The sequence below is a fragment of the Melospiza georgiana genome, chromosome 21 (assembly GCF_028018845.1).
Source record: "Melospiza georgiana isolate bMelGeo1 chromosome 21, bMelGeo1.pri, whole genome shotgun sequence".
Lineage (NCBI taxonomy): Eukaryota > Metazoa > Chordata > Aves > Passeriformes > Passerellidae > Melospiza > Melospiza georgiana.
In genome coordinates this window covers 9,005,201-9,024,633 of record NC_080450.1, presented here as the reverse complement: position 1 = coordinate 9,024,633, position 19,433 = coordinate 9,005,201, and the positions used below count along the sequence as shown (strand labels likewise).

The 19,433-nt window shown below is 52.4% G+C and overlaps 1 protein-coding gene across 1 annotated transcript in view; it reads right to left on the bottom strand.

The window, feature by feature from the left end:
- The window catches only part of UBE2O (ubiquitin conjugating enzyme E2 O), a 62,603-nt gene extending 53,380 nt beyond the window's left edge, over positions 1-9,223 (bottom strand). The window contains exon 1 of the mRNA XM_058038894.1: positions 8,841-9,223. Coding sequence (XP_057894877.1) covers positions 8,841-9,215 — 375 coding nt within the window. The 5' untranslated portion in view covers positions 9,216-9,223. The remainder of the gene's footprint in view (positions 1-8,840) is intronic.
- Between the last annotated feature and the right edge of the window lie 10,210 nt (positions 9,224-19,433).

Here is a 19,433-nt window from a genome sequence, read left to right as displayed (position 1 = left end):
GAACCCATGGACAGTTCACTTAGACAAGGCTGTACCACAGCATGGGAAATCATAAAAACTTCAACCTGCAGCACAAGGACAGAGAAAAGATTTCTGACAGAAGTTCCATGTGCTAAGGACAAAACAAATCTGAAGAGGAGATTCATGATGTATCATTCCCAGCCAGTTATCCAACTGTGTAGTAACTCTAAATTTAGGAAATGTGGCTATTTTGTCTCAAGACTAATATTGTTTCAAGGAACTTGGACTCAGAGGCTGAACGGAAGCATAAATATTACTTGCAATAGTCATGAGATTTATTCACTTGGATTTGATACTTAACCCACATTCCAGGAGGGAAAAAACCCCAAATATCATCTTCAAAAGCAGACAGAAGGGCAAAGCCAAAGGACAAGCAGGGCCTTGCTGGAAATGCCATCAACTCCCAACAAAAATATTAAGCAGTGCTCTGTGCACACTCACTCCAATTACTGAAAAGCAAAGATGTGAGGGCAGAGAGCAGAGGCAGCACTGGACTCCTGGGATGGGCAGAGCCCCTCACACTCTGACATCCCCAACCCCTGTCCAGCAGCAGGAAAGCAGAACAGCCATTTTAGTGCCATGAAGATAAATAAAATACAAAGGCTCCTGGGCACTACTCAAGCTCCAACTGTTTCTGTAAAGCTGCTGCCAACAATTTCACTGAGGACTGAGATCTAGGACCAGTTCTCTAACAACACATCTTGAGCCAAGAGGTCTGAAACACCCACTTGATTCTAGAAACACCACCATGAATTAACTCCAGAGTTAATCTTGGCTGTTCCTCACTGACTACACTTTTCATCCAGCCTTGCAAAACCCCCAGCTCACCAGATTTCCACCTAAACTAACTTTTAAAATACTGGGTTACTCAGTTCAGCTCCTCACATAAGTGAAACCAAATCAAACTTGAGTTACTCAGTGCCAAGTGGTGAGTTCCCAAGCATCCAATTTCACACACAGACCAAATAACCAATGTATTGTGGCTCTGCCTGAGAGTAATTTTCCCAGACAAATCTCTAGCTGTAACTACTCTGAGAAATGTCACAAAGTTTTTCCACTGAGCAGCCAGGTCATGGTCTTGAGCCCTGGAAATGGTCAAATAGAGAAAGCACAGAGCACACAGCAGGAAAACACCACCTGGCAGCACTAATGCTGCCTGCCTTACCCAGAGTCACCTAAGGGGAGAGATTTTGTCACCTTTCCAACACCCACTGCCACATCAGAGCCCAGGAAATGCTTTGAAGATGAAAAGTGCTACTTATTTGCTAAGTATCCTTTATCAGCAGAAAAGCAGCACCGTTTCTTACACCCAAATGTTTCATACGTAAAGTTCTTTTATTTTCAAAGAAGTTCTATCCTTTCAAAAATAGGTAAAAAATAAATCAGTCATGATGGAACTAATTCCAGCTCACCCTATTAGTGTATTTTACTAAGCACAAGATTCATCATCCACTGACAAATGACAACTCTACCCAGTCACTTCCATAGGAATAAGGTACCAGAACTCCCAGCTCCAGGCTAAGAAAAATAGTTTAAAGCCTTAAGCTCCTCATCTTTCCAGCTGGTGATTAAATAGCCCTCTTCACTTGTCTGTCTCCAAACCCCTCACAAGCAGAAAAGCTCAAGGTTTTACAGGCAGCACAAGAGCAAAGCACTGAGACTGTGTGTGATGTGTGCTGAATACAGAACCACACGGTACCACTGCTGCAGTTTCATTGTCCAAAACCAATCCTGCTTAATGGACCAAGGCTGTGGCTGTGCAGCTTCTCTTCAACTCAAGAGGCTGTAACCAGAGGCTGTGAAGTGATACCACTGCAAATGCAAGCTGAGCACGGTTTCCTTGTTCCTAATGTACTCCTGTGAATTTAATTTTTCCTGGCCTGGAAGCCACAGTGAGACACCAAGGGCTCCTGTCCTGCTCTGCTGCCAGTCCTTGGGGTCACCTCCTGCCCACAGCCTCCACACTGCCCATCCTTCACACATAGAGCAGCAGCACCAGCTGTTGAGGAAAGAAACAGAAGCCATGATTTTAAACACAATGGCAAAAGCATGGAAAAAACCAGCTCTGCAATCTCAAAGAATCCTACCTACCTAGAGCATCCAATATACATCATCTGGGAGCTGGTTGTGCAAACTCTTTGAAAAACTGGACAGGTTATTTATGGTGTAGCTGGATGTGTCCCACTTTCAAGATCTCAGCATATGTGCACAAAAAGCAGTTTCTATCTTGGCTTCCACCTTGTATACCCAAGTAACCTGTATGGCAGCAGCCAACACAGCAAGCAAACCCAAAAATCCACCAAAACTACAGAGGCTCATTGAGATACTGGTCTAAGACACCACTTCCACACATTAACTATTCATTTGTTAAATTTTAGACCAGCAGGTCAGCAGATCCACACTCCTATCTCACAGCAGAGAAGCATCAATGCTATTTAGCTGAAGTCTTGCCAGTAACCTGAACTGAACTGCAGGTCCCTGCAGTCAGAGCTTCTCTGGTGCAACCTGCACCTGACTGATGGAGAGGGCTGAACAAAGCATAAAAGTGATGCCATGTCTTCAAAAAGCAATCCAAAACATGTACAGAGGCACAGATTTCTTAGCCTTCAAATCTGCCCACTCTCAACCCATGGTTTTGGCCTCGACCTGCAGGTCATCCTGTGAGAGGAAGAAATTCCATCTGCAGGTACTTATTGGATCTGCCTCTCCATTAAGTTGCTCTAAATCCTAATACAATTAAGGGCAGAAAACAAAGATAACATCACCTGTCCTTCCCCTTACCACTCCTGCACACACATACATCCAACACAGTAACCAAATCCACATCCAGCACCCCCATATTAGTTTCCATCTACATCACCCACAAAGATTTGAGCCCAGTAAATGTTCACAATTTCCTCTTGTGTTTCTTCCATGGCCTGGTCCAAGTGCTCCCAAACACAGGGCAGAAAGCACAGCAGACACATGACCAGCCCTTGCTTTTGGCCAGATGTGCAGCCAGACACATGGGAGGTAACAAAAACCCTGAATGCACAGGAAGAGATGCTTTCTATCCAGAAATGTGTCTCCAACTGCACCAAGCTGGGCTGGGTGTACTTTGCACCACCACAGGCACAGGATCTTGTGAAATTCAGTCAGCACAGACCAGAAACAGCATTAAAGCTAAAAAGACACCTGTCAACTTGAAACTCAGGCACATCTGAAAGTGCTGCAGCTATTACAGTAACCAGCAATCCCCAGCATCTTTACTGTCAAAACCACATGCTGTTCATAGTATTTTATGTTTTTAATCACCCCTAACAATCATTGCCCCTCAAAGTTTCCTGCTCCCTTCACAGAAACATTTAACATTCAGAAAGAAATAACCCTATCCCAGTTCTAGGTAGGATATTGTCATTAAGAAAAACTCACTTTTGCTTCACTTCACAAATTCAAGTTAGCAGAATATTTTTGATTCAGACATAAATATGCACATTTCTATTGAGCAGCCTAAAAGCAAATGGAAGAAAGCCCAAACATTACCATGGAGGTTTGTTTTTTTTTCCCCTAGGAGTCAGCATTCTCATACTTTGTCACAGGTCTAAAGGTCTCAGGAATGGAACACATCAGCTAGATAAGGTAGAGCCTGAGCTGAGTTACAGGTCAAGTTCTCTGGAGAAATATGTAAAACGCAGAAGCTGAGCCATCATCTCACATCTCAGTTCCAGGAAAAGTCAGGACTGCCAACCTCAAAAGGAAGCACAAGGATTTCAGCTCAAGTGATCAGCTCCTGTGCTCAGGATGACCTAAACACAGGTCCCTTTGGGCAGAGACCCTGCACAAGGTGGGAGGTAACAGCAGAACGGAAAAAATGAGGCAGGGTTTTCCTAAGTAGCATTTGAAGGTGTCATCATCTTCTGAGCCTTTGAAATCCCCCAAGCAATTAAACAGTCAAAGGAGGAGAGGCTTTTAGCTTTCCAAACACCAATTATTTCCCACACAAACACACATGTTGAACATTAAAAATAATGCCTTTCCTCTGAAGAGAGGAGCTAAGGACAGCTGCCATAGGCAAGCAAGACCTTGTCCCAAAAACCATTTGTCAAAGCTGCTGCTATTTAACTTCAATAAAGAATCTTCAGCCAAAAAAGAAACTATAAAATTGCCTAAAGTCTCTTTTTTTTTTTTGCCAAAGTCTGCACTGGAGCTGCATCACATCAGCAAATAAATTTGTATGAGAAAGCTGCAGCAGAATGTCTCACCCACACAGGTATTTCAGAGCCTGTCACGGGCATCGATTGATTCCTTCTAAAGCTTTTAGTGCACATTAGTTTGTTTACTAGTCCTAAAAGCATTACTAATTTAGTTTGGGGTTTTTTTTAAGCTACAGCAGCACGCTGAAAGGGAGCACACCTTGGAAGAGAGCACATCACCAACACTGCTTGCTTGAGGACAGGCTTCACTCATTTTAAAAATAACACTCCTGTCTACATTTGGAATAATTATAATAAATGGCTTAGCCCAGATAGCCACTTTCAACTCCTGAATTACCAATTCACTCTGCACACAGCACACAGAGCAGTAACAATGTACAATATTTAGTACTCCTGAGACTTCCACACTGTGAATTGTGCCTGATTCCACTTTTGCAGTAAAATATTAATGATGATCCCCAAGTCTATATCACAAGAGCCAAACAAATCAAAGTAAAATGGGGAATTGACCCAAGGGTACCTAACCTTGCAATGGATACCCACAGGATGGAAAGGTCACACATTAATTGGTTCTATATTATGCAGAACTGCAAAAATTCCAGTAAGCCTTTTCTCTTCTGTCTCTAACAGCTACAAACATCAGGTGGTTTCAAAGAACCCCCCTGGGAGAGTAACTGAAATGTCAGATGCAAGAAGAGGGTTAGATACAGCTTCCTCACGCAGTAAAACCCTCTGTTAATAGTTTATGGGCATGGGATTTGTGTGCTGCAACAAAACCAGAGCTTGGCTTTATGGCCAGCATTTCCTCACAGCCCCAAAAAGGATCCTGCTCTCCCCCTTCAATGTATCCACACTGCACCACTGCACCTCCAGATGGCCAACACCTCAGCAGGTTTGATGGTGGAAGATTTTTAAGGCTGTTTTCATGCCTCAGTTGTAAATAAGTTGCAGAGTCACTAGGCAGGATTAACATCTGAAGGGCACATGCTGGTGGGCCGGGATCCCAGCAGTGAGAGATGGCTCTGAGTGGACAGAGGGAAAATGCAGACCTGGAGGATCTTCAGAAACTCCTGTGACCTTGTATTAGATCCATGACCCAACATCTGAGGTCAGGAAATTCCAGGAGCAAAGGGTAGAAAAGAACAGAAGGTCTGTGTGGGAGAAGCAGAGCAGAATTCATGGAGAGCCTTTTGGAGATAACATCAGATAATTTCCAGATAATGAGTTTATCAGCCACCACCTTATGTCTGAGGAGTTTGAATCTGTTTCCAAAGCAAAGCTGAATGAGGGAAGAGAGTCATCTAAACTAAATCATAATCTAGACCTTACAAAAAAGGCTGTGAAAAACTTTTTTTAAAATTGCACCTGGACTCTTAGAGCAAACCTGGGGTCCTGCCATGGTCCCTGCACATCACCCAGCACTGCCAGGGGATCCCAGCATCATCCAAGCCCTCACTCCCAGAGGGAGGCACAGGGAGCTCGGGAGGCCTGGCTGCCTGAAGGCCTTCAGATAAGGTGCTGAAACACAACACCTGCACTTTCCATTTCGCCCAGCTGCACAAGTAGCTGATCTGCCCTGCCCAGGCTTTATGAAAATGAAAGGTCACAGAGAGCTCTGAGGCTTTCAGGGGAGAGGCAGGAGGAAGGGCAGCAGCATTTTAAACACCCAGAACCTGACTAACACCTAGTATGTTCAAGCATTCCCATAAAGTTCCCAAAGGCAGCTCAAGTGTGCAGCAGGAATGCTGAATTACAGCAGAGAGATCCTGAAATTAAAATTCAGCTGGGTCCCAAGAACTCCTGATAATTTATTTTAAAAAGTATCAGGTGTTCACAGCAATTCACAGTACTTCCAAACCTGCTTTCCAAATTACCTCCAGAGATATGGCTTTAACCACCCAGAGGAACTGCTCTGCAGATTTGTTGGGTCAGACAAGACATGGATGGCAAATGTATTTGCAAAGGGAAGCTTCCTCCTTCCAGGTCTGCTTAGGTTTTACAACACTCAGCAACAGTGATTTCCCAGTGTCTTAAACAGGTGATATGGCCATGGAGAGCAGGAACGGAGCACTTGAAGCCAGAGAGAGAAATCCTGGCTCTTTTTATTCTCATCATTGTTATGCTGCTAATGACTATCAACAGGGGAACCAAAGGCAGGAATGTGCTCACATGCACAATTCTTGGAGGAGCTGGTGGGGCTTTGCACCAACTGCTAAGCTCTATCTCAAGAGAAAGTTTGTCTCCCTGACTAATATCAGTAATTGTGTGCATTCTGCCACTTAAAAGATCTTCTGCCACTTGAAAGAGAAACAGCAAGTGTTGAACTTCCAGAAGCAACAGCAAAAATTACTGTCCAAGAAAAAACCCCAAACGGTCCAAGAAAAGACAGGAAAGCTCAAGGATTATTAATTAGGTACTTTTGACTTTTGCATTGCTTTTTGACCTTTGCACTGGAAGTCAAAGGTGCTGTTTCACTGGAGTCAAAATTTCCAACAGCTTTAATTCTCCCTTGGTTACAACACTCTATCCAATACACACCAGAATTCCCAGATCCTGAAGCACCTGACAAACAGGAGGCAGACAGACAGCCAGCCAGCCTTCTGTGTGGAATCAGGATCTGATTCACTAAATAGGCACAGAAGCCCTGGCCCCAAGAGCACTTTCACCCTCTGCCCTTTTCAGATTTAAGGGAAATAAAAGAGTGCAGCAAGCATCCTCTGGAGCCCAGGGCTGAGCTGTCACCAGGACAGGTTAATGTTTTAGGGACATCAAACAAGACCTTAACAGCCAAAGATGTACCTGCAAGCAACAGCACCAAAAAGCCAACAAACCTTAGACCCAGGATAACCATAAAATGCCTATGGTTTGTGCCAGCAGGGACAATGACAAGCTTGTCAGGCTTACCTGGCTGGTTCTCACACATCAGTGGAACCCAAAAGAGGCTGGGTTAGCAGACAGCTAAAAAACCCCAATTATAACCACAAAACCATGATCAGTCCCACTGCATGTTTCCAGTGGCGTCAGGTTTGTTTTCAGCAATCCCAAACTGCAGTGCAGACTGTACACAATGCCTCTCCATTTGGTTAGTGGGCAGCTTTCCAGAAAAAAAAGAAAAAAATCAATACAAGTACACCTAAATTTCTCTAGCACTCGGGAAACTTCTCCCCAGGGTCCATTACCCGAGTGGTAAAGGCACCTACACCAGGGCAGCAGCACTAAAAGGGAAAACAGACAGACTGTTTATTTACATAAGTGTCTTTGATTTCTGATCCTCCTCAGCCCAGCTTTTTCTAACACTGCAATGGGTGCAGCTACCAAGTGACTGAAGTCAGAGCTAACACTTCTGGATTTAGGAACCCAACAGCACCAACTAAATCCGTGTTTACTCACCCAAATGGAAGTGGTTTTGTTTAGATGCTGAAAACCAAACTCAACTTGGGACAAATTTTTGCTGCAACAACACATGAAGATTTTACTGGAAGGTTGCAGTGATTGAATTATGGAGTTTTTCTAGAGAAAAAGAGGTGGGTTCCTTTTTAAGGTAGAAACACATAACATGGCAGTATCTTTTCAGAATACCTGTTTTCGTTTTCCTTATCTCCAAGCAGTCACGTGTCTAATGACACTACCACCTAAATTTAGCTCATTCTGGAGCACTGGCAATCCTAGCGATGCCTTTAAGACTGCAACACACCTTTCTTCCTCTCAGTCCCCCCTCTCTCCCGCAGCTGTGGGGCTGTTTCTGGGCCAGCAAAGCAGACGGCTCTCCAGAAGCCTCCTGCTTCCCAGTGCCAGCCCAGAGGAGCAGGGGGAGCCTGCAGGGACAGTGCAGGCACTCGTTGTGCTCAGTGCAACGCCCATCCCTGGCAGCCCCTTTGTGCTCCATCACAGTGCCCCCCTCGCCCGCTTTTGTCTCGGAACTGTCAGTCAGCCTGGGCTGAAACCCCAGGCCACACCAACTTTGGCAAGTGGGGATAATATTCCAAGGCAGACCTACACCTTGTGGCTCGGCAGATATAATTAAGATGCCACAGATTTCCGTGCAACTCATTAGCAAGGGGTAAATGCTCACGTAAACAAGGGCAGATCCAAACCGTGTTTGCTTCCTGCTGGAATCTTTATCCAGGGGTGGTTTCCCTGCTCAGCTGCTGACTCCCCTAGAACAGGCGGTGACGACACTGCTCAATAAAGGCTGAGACACTGGCCTACAACTCCAGAAGTGAGAGCTGACTGGAAGTTCGCTCGAATCACCTTCACAGGCCCGCTTCTCCTTATAGCAGCGAGCCCCAGCGCCTCACAGAGCAGCCGTGCTCTGCCATCAGCGCAAGGCAGCGGCAGCATCCACGCTGGGCTGCCGAGGGAGCGTGCTGAAGGGAAGGAAGGGGATTTCACACCCGGAGAACACCGAACACCGTCCCCTTCCCCGCCCCGCACGGGCGGCCGTCACGGGGGAAACGGGGCAGCAACCTCCGCCTCGGGAGCCTCCAACGCCCCGAGCCCGCAGCCCCGCAGGCCGTGCAGGCCCTGCCCCGGGAGGCCTCCAAGGCGGCGCCCCGGTCGCGCAACCGGCGGCAGCCCCCCGGGGAGGGCTCCGTGCCCGTGCAGGCCGCCCCCCGCCCCGGTTACCTTGGTCTCCTTGACGTGCTGCTTGATGCCCTCCGGGTACCACTGCACCCGCACGTAGCCCCGCCGCAGCGGGCTGGCGCGGCCATCCTCCCCGCCGGCCCCGGGGCCTCCCGACTCGGAGCCGCCCGAGCTGGCGGCGCCGCCGGCCGCGGCCCCGCGCCCGCCCTCCTCAGAGTCCTCCTCCGAGTCCTCGCCGTGGATGAGGCGCACCAGGCCGAAGCGCACGGAGCCGCGGTAGCGGCCCGACACCAGGTCGTGGGAGAACAGGAGGCGCTGGGAGCCGCCCGGCGGGGCGGAGAGGGGCAGCGCGGCGGGGGGAGCCGGGGGTGCCGGTGCCGGCGGTGCCGGTGCCCCCTCCTCGGGCTGTTCCGCCATGGCGCCGGTGAGCGGGAGCGCGCGGCCGGCAGGAGGGGGAGGGCAGGGGAGGGGCGGCAAGTAACGGCCCAGGGGCGGGGCCAGCGGAGGACACGCCCACAGCGAGCACAGGTCACGCCCACAGAGGGCGGGGCGGCGGGAGGGACCGGGGCGGGGCGGGGCCGGAACGGGGCGGGGCCGGGGCGGGGCCAGGGAGCTGCGCTGCGTTACCGGCCCCGGGCGGGGGGGCGGCACCGTCCGCTGATCGCCGGGAACGGGGATTGCATCATCGCCCCCCGGGACGGGGGGCTGCATCCTCCTCTGACCCCCCGGGGTGTGGGGCTGCTCTGCATCATCCCCAAGGACGGGGAGGATGGCATCGTCATCCCCCGGGATGGGGCCTGCGCTGCACCACTGGCCCCAGGAATGGGGGGCTGCGTCCTCCTCTGACCCTCAGGGGTGTGGGGCTGCTCTACATCATCCTCAAGGATGTGAGGGATTGCATCATCATCCTCAGGGATGGGGGGCTGCACAGCATGGTTCTCTGATCCCCGGGAAAGAGGGGGGGGCTGCACAGCATGGTTCTCTGATCCCCGGGAAAGAGGGGGGGGCTGCACAGCATGGTTCTCTGATCCCCGGGAAAGAGGGGGGGCTGCACTGCACCGTTCTCTGACTCCCAGGGGTGTGGGGCTGCACTGCATCATCCCCAAGGATGGGGAGGATTGCATCATCATCCCCAGGGATGGGGGGCTGCGCTGCATCACCCTCGGATCCCCGGGTATGGGGGGCTCTGCTGCACCATCCCATGAACGCCAGGGACTGGGGGGAGGCTCCATTGCATCGTCCCCAGGGATGGAGGAACCTGCACTGCATCAGCCCCTGCTCCCCGGAGATGGAGGGACTGCACTGCACTGTCCCTGAGCCCCAGGGATGGGGGCACCCTGCACCATCCCCCAGTTCTCAGTCTCTGGGGGCTGCCCTGCATCCCCCCCGCTCCCCTGTGCTGCTCACAGACCCCTCTGCCTGGGCACAGCCGGGTGTCCATCCTGGCACTGGGCACTGCTCGAAGCTGGGAGCTGCTCTCCAGCTGACATCAAAGCCTGCTCTCGCTTTTCACGGCTCCTAGAAGCCCTCATTAGGGTGTGCAAATGAGCAGAATATTTGGCTTTGTTGGCTCGAAGGATTTTTCCCCTCAGACTGCAGAGATTTTGTAAACAGAAAAGTTTTTTTGAGCAGGTCCTGCTGCTCTGGCAGGCAAAGGACTAAGGGAATCCAAAATAGCCTTCCCTGGCTATCTTTTACCACAGCACATCCTGCCTCTTCCCTCCCTAGACCTTCCTGCCTGTGCAGCGCTGGCTTGAATATCGAGAAAATGCCTGAAATCCTCGGCCTAATTTGTTCTCTTGCAGAAAAGACCCCAGGAGCAGCAGAGCAGTGTTTTCCCTCTCGTCCTCTCCCTCCCAGCCTGCCCTGCCTTGGCTGGATCAACCAGCTGGCTTTGGCTGATCCAAATCCACCCTCCAAGGTTTCTCCTCTTAGGAAAAGCAACCAGGACCGAGGTCTGCCTGTGCTCACCTCCTAAATTCTGGAAGCCTCTCCTCAAGATTGGGGTTTTCCAATCTTGCAAATGTGCCTAAAGCCCTGGGAAGCAGCTGAGAAGGGGCTGGGCAGGCAGAGTGTGGGTGATGGGGGAGCTCTGCACAGCTCCTCACTACCCTGGGTGAGGCTGGCAGGGCAGCAGGATGCTCAGAGGGATGGAGAGGTACAAACTACCCCTGTCCTGCCTCCAAACCAGGGAGGGAACCCCTCCATTCCCTGTCTGCTCCCAGGCCAGCCTCCAGCCCAGCATTTAATCACTCCCCACAGCACCCTGTTCATCAGAAAGGCAGAGTGTTAATGTGATTCCAGGGATAAGAAACAGAACAGAGCTAAAAGGGACCGTTGGGTGGCTAAATAGCAGCATGGCCCACAGGGAAAGGGAGTTTAAATATCCACTCGGTGCCGCTGGGGGATTGCAGCTGCTTCCAGGGATGTGCTCCTGGGAATACAGAGCTTTATCCACATGCCCTGACCTCTGTGGGCAAGCTGGAGGGTTGATAGGCAGCATCCAGAGCACGAGTGCCTCTGGATTTCACCCTCTGGATTTCACCCTCTGGATTTCACCCTGAGGATTTCACCCTCTGAGCACCGCTGTGCTAGAGGGGAGAGTGTGACACATCCCCTCAGAACATTCATCCAGCCCACCTGGAGCTGTGGACAAGGTTCCAGCCCCTCTCCCTCTGCGGCCAGGGAGAATTGTGCCTTTGTGGAAGCAGAATCAGGCCTTTCTCAAAGGCAGAAAGTGCCCTTTGGCTTCATTTACTCTGATGCCATGTCTCCTCGAGGTTTCAAAGCAGAGCTTTATCCAGCACAGCGATGCTCCTCATCATGTCCTTAATGTACATTGCAACAGCCACTAATAAAATATAGATACAGTAATGGGCACAATCATGTGTGGAGATGGAAACTGTCCCTCTTCAGGGCTATTATGTGCTGAAGAGCAGTGGTGGGGTTTCAGGTAGCCACAAATAGCCAGGAAAACAATCACATTGTACCCCTGACCGGGCTCACGGCAGGGGGACTGTAATGGGGACACGTCAGGGCTGTTTGCTCGTTAGCTGGGTGTGTTTTTGCACTCTGATCCCTGCTGGAGCTCTGATATGCTTCCATCAGGAAGTGCCACTGAAGGAGGACTGATTGCTTTTTTTAGGGCACAGCAGCCCAGGGCCTTGGCTGTCACAGCACTGACGGCCTGCAGATTTTACAGTGCCCGGGTGTCAAAATGAGCCTCTCCCGTTTAACATCACTATCCAGATGTCCACTGAGGCACTGTTGGGATCTCTCTAGCTGGTCAGAGTGACCCCAAGAAAAGTTGGAAAGTCTTTTTTCCCAGCCTGGCGCTTGAAGAAGGAGTCAGGGCTCTTTATTTCTTGGTCTCAAGGTTGTTCATTGTATCTTATCTGTAAAATTCTTTCTCCTGTCCTGCTGAGGTCCGCTCAACAAGACAGTCAGAGGCATTTTGCCTGCCCCTGGAGCGGTGTTACAATAAAAACTACGTGTACAATGTTTACAATTACTTCCCAATACCTATCACCTATGTTAGACAGTGAGCTTCTACTCTAAACCAATCTGAAAGTGCCAACATCACAGCAGAAGATGGAGGCCAAGAAGAAGGAGAAAGGCTGGACACGCCCAGATATCTCCATCTTACCCCCTGAACACCATTCTAAAAAACCCCAAAATCTACTTTTTCACCTTGTGATAAATTCTCTATCATTCTACTTAATTTGTCATGGCTTGCAGATCTTCATCTAAGGTTGGTAACTTGCTCCATGGGTCATAATCAAACCCACACAGGCATTCTGGCCTCTGTGCCAGGGTCTCTGAGACCCCAGGCAGGGGTCTGGGCTGCTCAGGACAGCCAGAGGGATGCCCTGGCTCCTGACAAGGCAGCTCTGCAAGTCCACACCACCCAGCAAAACACACAAAGTGCCACATGCCAAGCAGCCTCCCTGCCCAGTTTAGGGACAATTCTTGCTGGTGAGGCTCTTTTGGGAAGGGATGGCCTTTACTCTGCAGGAGAACATCCTCCCTGGAACCAAGCTGTGCCTGTGATCTAACCACCTTATGGCACTTCGGTTAGATCACCAGCATCTCCCTGCTGAGCTACTGCTGCCCAGAGGGTGTGTGACAATGCCCAGAGGGTGCCAAAATGCCCAGAGGGTGCCGAGATGCCCAGCAGGTGCTGGGGTACCCAGGATAGCCCTTATCTATCCATCTATCTACTGCTCAAAAGCAAGGCCTGCCCTTCCTCCCTGGGTGTCCCCCGGGCCCTCTTTGCTCAGCGTTTCAGGGGCAGGGGCTGGGGTGCCCACAGGGTGCTGGGGGGGCTGCCAGGTGCTGGAGGTACCCCAGGACACAGGGAGGTGTGGCAGCGCCAAGGATGCCAGCAGGGCACCAGGATGCCTGCTGGGTGCTGGGGATGCCCACAGGGCCTGGAATGCCCGCTGGGTGCCGGGATGTGCCCTGGGGGTCCCGGAGGGTGCCCGGTGCCCGGTGGGTGCCCGCTCGGTGCCGGTGCCGGGCTGCGGCCGGCGGGGCTCTGGTGCCACCTCGTGGGCTGTCGCCTGCCGGCGGCCTCGGTGCGGCGACACCGGCCCGGGGCTCCCCAGGGCAGCAGCGCCACCGGGCTGAGGGCTCCGCGCTCGGGTGCAGGTGAGCGCTGAACCCCCCATGCTCAGCCCTCAGGTACAGGTGAGCGCTGAACCCCCCCATACTCAGCCCTCAGGTACAGGTGAGCGCTGAACCCCCCATGCTCAGGTACAGGTGAGCGCTGAACCCCCCATGCTCAGGTACAGGTGAGCACTGAACCCCCCCCATACTCAGCCCTCAGGTACAGGTGAGCGCTGAACCCCCCATGCTCAGGTACAGGTGAGCACTGAACCCCCCCATACTCAGCCCTCAGGTACAGGTGAGCGCTGAACCCCCCATGCTCAGGTACAGGTGAGCGCTGAACCCCCCATGCTCAGCCCTCAGGTGCAGGTGAGTGCTGAACCCCCCCATGCTCAGCCCTCAGGTACAGGTGAGTGCTGAACACGCCCCCCCGCTCCGGGCTCAGGTGGAGTGAGCACTTAACCCCCCCTTTGCTCAGTACAGGTGCAGGTGAGAGCTGACGCCCCCCACACCCTTCTCCATGCTCAGGTGCAGGTGAGCACTCCACCCCCCCTGTCAGCCCTCAGGTGCAGGTGAGCTCTCCATCCCCCCTGCTCCATGCTCAGGTGCAGGTGAGCTCTGAACACCCCGTGCTTAGGGCTCAGGTGCAGGTGAGCGCTGAACCTCCCCGTGCTCCGTGCTCAGGTGCAGGTGAGCTCTCCATCCCCCCTGCCAGCCCTCAGGTGCAGGTGAGCACTCCATCCCCCCTGCTCCATGCTCAGGTGCAGGTGAGCTCTCCATCCCCCCTGCCAGCCCTCAGGTGCAGGTGAGCTCTGAACCCCCCCCCCCCCCCACCCCGGCCCATGCTCAGCCCTCAGGTGCAGGTGAGCACTGAACATCCCGTGCTTAGGGCTCAGGTGCAGGTGAGCACTCCATCCCCCCTGCTCCGTGCTCAGGTACAGGTGAGCTCTCCATCCCCCCTGCCAGCCCTCAGGTACAGGTGAGCTCTCCATCCCCCCTGCTCCATGCTCAGGTGCAGGTGAGCTCTCCATCCCCCCTGCTCCATGCTCAGGTGCAGGTGAGCTCTCCACCCCCCCTGCTCCATGCTCAGGTGCAGGTGAGCTCTCCATCCCCCCCTTCTCCTCTCTGCAGTCCCTCCCCGGCCGATCCTCCCCGTGTTTCCCTCTTTTGCTTTGCAGAGTTCCTGTCCTTTCCCTGCTGGGAAGGGCTGGTGCCTTCAGGAAAGGCCTTTCAGAGCAGCTGGTGTCACAGGGAATGCATGCAGACCCTCCCCCAGGGAGAGCTGGGTGTTTATCTTCATCATCACGCTCAGCAGGAGTCCCTGTGTCCCCATTAACATCAGGGAACAGAAATGTGAGCGAGTGATGCAGCATATGGCAATGCCTCATCCTGTCTCTGTGATCCCAGAGAGCCTCTGGAGCCTGGCTGGGCAGGGAAGGAGATGCTCTGTGAAACCCCTTCCACCTCAAGGCATTCCGTGATCCTGCAGGAATCGTGATCACCCAGCCCTTCCCCCTCTGGCTGCGCTGCCCTGACCAAACACTGCTACAGAGAACTCGGAGCAGCACAGCCTTGTGCATGAACAGCTCCATGTGAGCACGATCCTCCTCCTCTCCCTCCTCTCTCCCTTTCCACCGAGACCTAGAGCTCAGAACTCCCCCAATGGCCTTGCTCCAGGCTCAGCCTTGCCCTCCAGGGTTTTTCTTCCCTGTGGGTGGCATCTGGTCCCCACCATGTCCAGGGGTCACCCTGGCTCCCAGCAGCATGTACCAGGGTTAGGGCTGGGGACAGGACAGATCCCGTAAGCAGCAAGATGCCCCAAAAACTGCCAGGCTGCCAGAACCTCCTCTTCCCAAAGCCACAACTGGCCCCAAACTGCTTGGAGGGCTGGCTCTGGAGGGTGGGGCTGCCACTGCTGGGCTCCTTCCCACCTGCCCAGCCCTCTCCTCGCAGAGAGGCTCCTGCAGCCCCCCCTGACCCCCTTCCCCCAGGACTGTGCCACGAGTGGCTGTGACCTAGTTACCAACCCAGCTCACAGACAGGAGAGCAGGTTAATCAGCAGCACTGCTGTGCTCCAGGGAGGGACTACAGAGGTCCTGGCTGGCTCCTGGCACCCGTCTCCTGCTTTTGGCTGAAAGCATCTGCCAGGCTTGTTTGTTCTCCTTCCTCAAAGGTAGAAAAGCAGCAAGATACACCAGGCCTGCAAAGGTGTGATGGTGCTCACAGGGGTCTGGGGATGAGGGAAGAGATGAGGATCTGACTCCATGTTTCAGAAGGCTTGATTATTTTATGATATATATTATATTAAAACTATACTAAAAGGATAGAAGAAAGGATTTCATCAGAAGGCTAGCTAAGAATAGAAAAAGAAAGAATGATAACAAAGGCTTGTGGCTCAGACAAAAAGTCCAAGCCAGCTGACTGTGATTGGCCATTAATTAGAAACAACACCATGAGACCAATCACAGATGCACCTGTTGCATTCCACAGCAGCAGATAATCAATGTTTACATTTTGTTCCTGAGGCCTCTGAACTTCTCAGGAGAAAAAATCCTAAGGAAAGGATTTTTCATAAAATGTAGCTGTAACACAAAGGCACATGTTTACTGCGGGTCAAAGCCACAGTTCAAAGCCTGTTCACCTAACCATTGCTGAGAACCCAAAAAAGCTGTGAGTATCATCCCTTCATCCCTTCCCCAGCTCACTGAGAGGGTCTGTGGGGAGAATCAGTCCCACCACTGATGGGCCAAAGGGAATACGCCAAAGGGAAGACATACACGTGTATATTTGCATGTTATTAATATTATAGATACACATATATAAACGCCTCAGAGCACAGAGCAGGAGTGGCCCCTCCAGGGCCTGTTCAGAGCCCTGTGTTGATATTTTGAAAGAGCAGCAGCTGACAGGTTCCTAAACCACAATGTGGAAGGGCTGGAACCATGCTGGCTTCTCAGGAGCTGCTGGTGAATTCAAACCACTCCTGGCAGCTGGAGAGGGAGCACTGAGGGATAGAAGCAGCAGGTGGGCAACCTGGCAAGTGCTGGGGAACAGTGAGTATGTCCAAAGAGCCACGTCCTGCTGGGAAGTTACAGCAACAGCAAGCACCAGCACTGAGTGATGGAAAGGAAGGAGGTGAGGGAGAAGGAAATCAGAGCCCCCAGCTGACTGCAGCAATGCCAAAGTGCAGAGCCCTGCTGCTAGGTCATTGCCAGGACAAAAGCATCACCTCCTTGGAAAAGTGGGTGCCAGAGGAAGGCGCCGAGCAGGGATGTAAACAGCGCCCAGCCTGGGAATTATGCAATTACGTGAGTCTGAGGGAGAAACCTCTCCAGCGGCGTCACACGGGGAAGGATCCCGGTGCCATCTGCATCCCGTGAGGGCAGACCCTGCCTCGCAGCCGCGGCTGCAGACACCGCAAGCCGCTTAATGCGCTGAGCCCCGGGATAACGGGTGAGGAGCCCCTGAGCCGCCCGTGCCCGGCTCCGTCCCCAATCCCGGCACAGCGAGGGGGGCGAGCCGTGATTCATCTGCCTCCCACATGCGGCCCCTCGCAGCCAGCCCTGCCCGGCCAGAATCGCTGCCTTCCCGAGCGGGTCCTGCAGCAGAGGGACCGGCCCGGCCGCGGGGCCGCAGCGATGCTCGGGGCTCTCTGAAGATGCTGAGAGAGCTGCGAAATATGCAAATCTGGGCGCGCTGCTGTGGCTCTAATTTAATGGAGCTGTTGACCCTCCGCAGCTGTGTGGGAGCAGCAAGAGGCAGGCTGTGGAATGCGGCATCCCTGATTGAATATTCCAGCCACGGGCCAACCCCTGCTCTGCTGGGCTGCTTTAATGGCTGGGAGTTGCTCCAAAATGCCATTTCTGAAGAGCAAAAAGCTGCTGGGTCATATTTCTGTTTCGATTCAATGAAAAATCTTAAAAGAGAGCGATAAGGACGTAGCTCCAGGTCATTTTGCCCATGGCTGGAAGCTAAAGCAGGTCCAGAGCTGCCCTGGAAATGTCTCCAGTGGAGCAAAGCCAGCTCTGCCTCCTGCTCCAGGCTTCTTTCAGGGCTGCATCTGGTTCCCAGTGATAATGATGAAGCCAACATCGTGCTCCTGCCTGGGATAATCTCCCTTTTGTTACACGTGCCCTGATGGGGACAAACATTGCTGGTTCTGCCTGTCCAGTTTCTTATGTAACAGCTCCCAGGGACAGAGGGCTGCGTGGGGGAGAGATGCTTGGTTTTTGGAATAAGCTCCTTGGGCAAGAGAGCTTAGATCTGATTCCCCATCCTACAAGGAGTCAGCTGAGAAACTCCCCCCTGCTCGAGCCCAAGCAATGATCATGCCTGGCACAAGCAGCAGCCTCCCCATCCTTCCCCAAACAAAACTCATCCACTCTGATGCTGCTGGGGAGGTCAGGATCAGAACAGGACAGTGCTCCCTTTCCTGGCTGTCCCCTGCTCTCCCTGCCCAGCCCACAGAGCAATCAGCTAAATGCTTTATCCCTCTGCAGCCAGTCACGCCAGGGAAAAAAAAAATAAATTAAAAAAAAAAAAGAAAGAAAGAAGCCTGAAGTGATCCCTTTGCTGGCCTGACACCCTAAAGCCTCTCACCTCTCCCTGTCTTTCATCAGAGTTCTAAACTCCTTAGGATGTCATCACGTGCTCCATAAATAACAAATATATAAAAGCAGGGGCTGTGGAGGATGCAGCAGACAGAGGAGGGGAGGCAGAGCCCCGGATCCTCCTCTCCACCAGCGCTGAGACAGCACCAGGCGGGCCGGGAGCGGCTCAGCACCCCTGGCTGGTAAGCACCGACATTCCTGTCACATCCCAGGGACACTGCCAGCCTCGGGCACAGCCCCTGCTCCCCCGGGCACTGCGGCTGGCTCCTGTGTCCCAGGAGGGGGGAATTTCCCCCCAGAGGGGTGGGGGGTTGGTGTGCAGCATTTGGCTTGCTGAGAGGTGGTTTAGGCACAGGGAAGGGTGGGACTCATCCCAGCCCCTGTCTCACCCCTGCACTTCCAATAGGTGCTTCCAAAATCCAGCTGCAGGGACTCTTCTCACTGAAACCCTCCCTGTTCTGGATGTGGGGAGAACTCGAGCTCTTTTGCACAGACTGTGTGAATAACTCTGTACTGTCAACCAATTAAAAAGAAAAAAATCCATCTCCAAATCCAGGCAGACAATTCATAACTTAGTAAAAGATGTCGCCAGAGGCGTTCTGTGCACCTGCCTGTTTATTTAGCTGTGAGCCTCTCTCTGTACCGTGGGGGTGCTCTGATCTCTGGTGCACAAACACAAGTGATGGCAGGAAAAATTCACAGAGCAAGCTCTTGGTTCACTGCTATGACCCACAGACATGGTGGGCTCATCTCAGACAGGCCTGGCAAGGAGTCACAGCACAAAATTCAGCCTGGGATAGAGGAGAAATCAACAAATACAGGAGGCTTTGCTGGAGCATCAGAGAACAGGTGAGCTATGGAGAGAGAATGTTCCTCATTGCTGTTTCTCACTTACTCTGGGACCTGGGCAGAGTTTCCTTCACTTCTGCAGGTCTGATGCTTCCCGTGGTCCCCCCATGGCTGTGCAGGGCTCGTGCTTTCTCCAGGGTAAGGGAGCACTGTTGGTTCCTCTGTGCTCTGCAGGTTGTATGTAACCCTCCCTCCTCAGAAGACCTTCAACTCCTCAGGGAGCTGAGAAGCAAAGCAAGAAGTTCATTTCCAGAAAACAAACATAAATACATCAGCCCTTCAGCTGTGTAACCTGGGTTGCCAGGAATAACATGCTGGAGGGGAAAAAAAGCAAGGAAAACAACCAAGGAGCAACCTTTCCCCTTCCCTGGCTACTGCTCCAGGGTGTTGCTGGCTGGAGTCTCAGGCAATTCCCAAAAATAGCTGGAGGGACCTGATTGCCCTTTCCCAGTTTTCTCTGATGGGATTGCAGATGCCACTTAAACAGGAGGTTTTGAACCTCCAGCTCTGTGGATGTCCCTGTAGAGACTTCTTGTGACTCAGTTGTTTCCAGCCTCCATATGCTCTG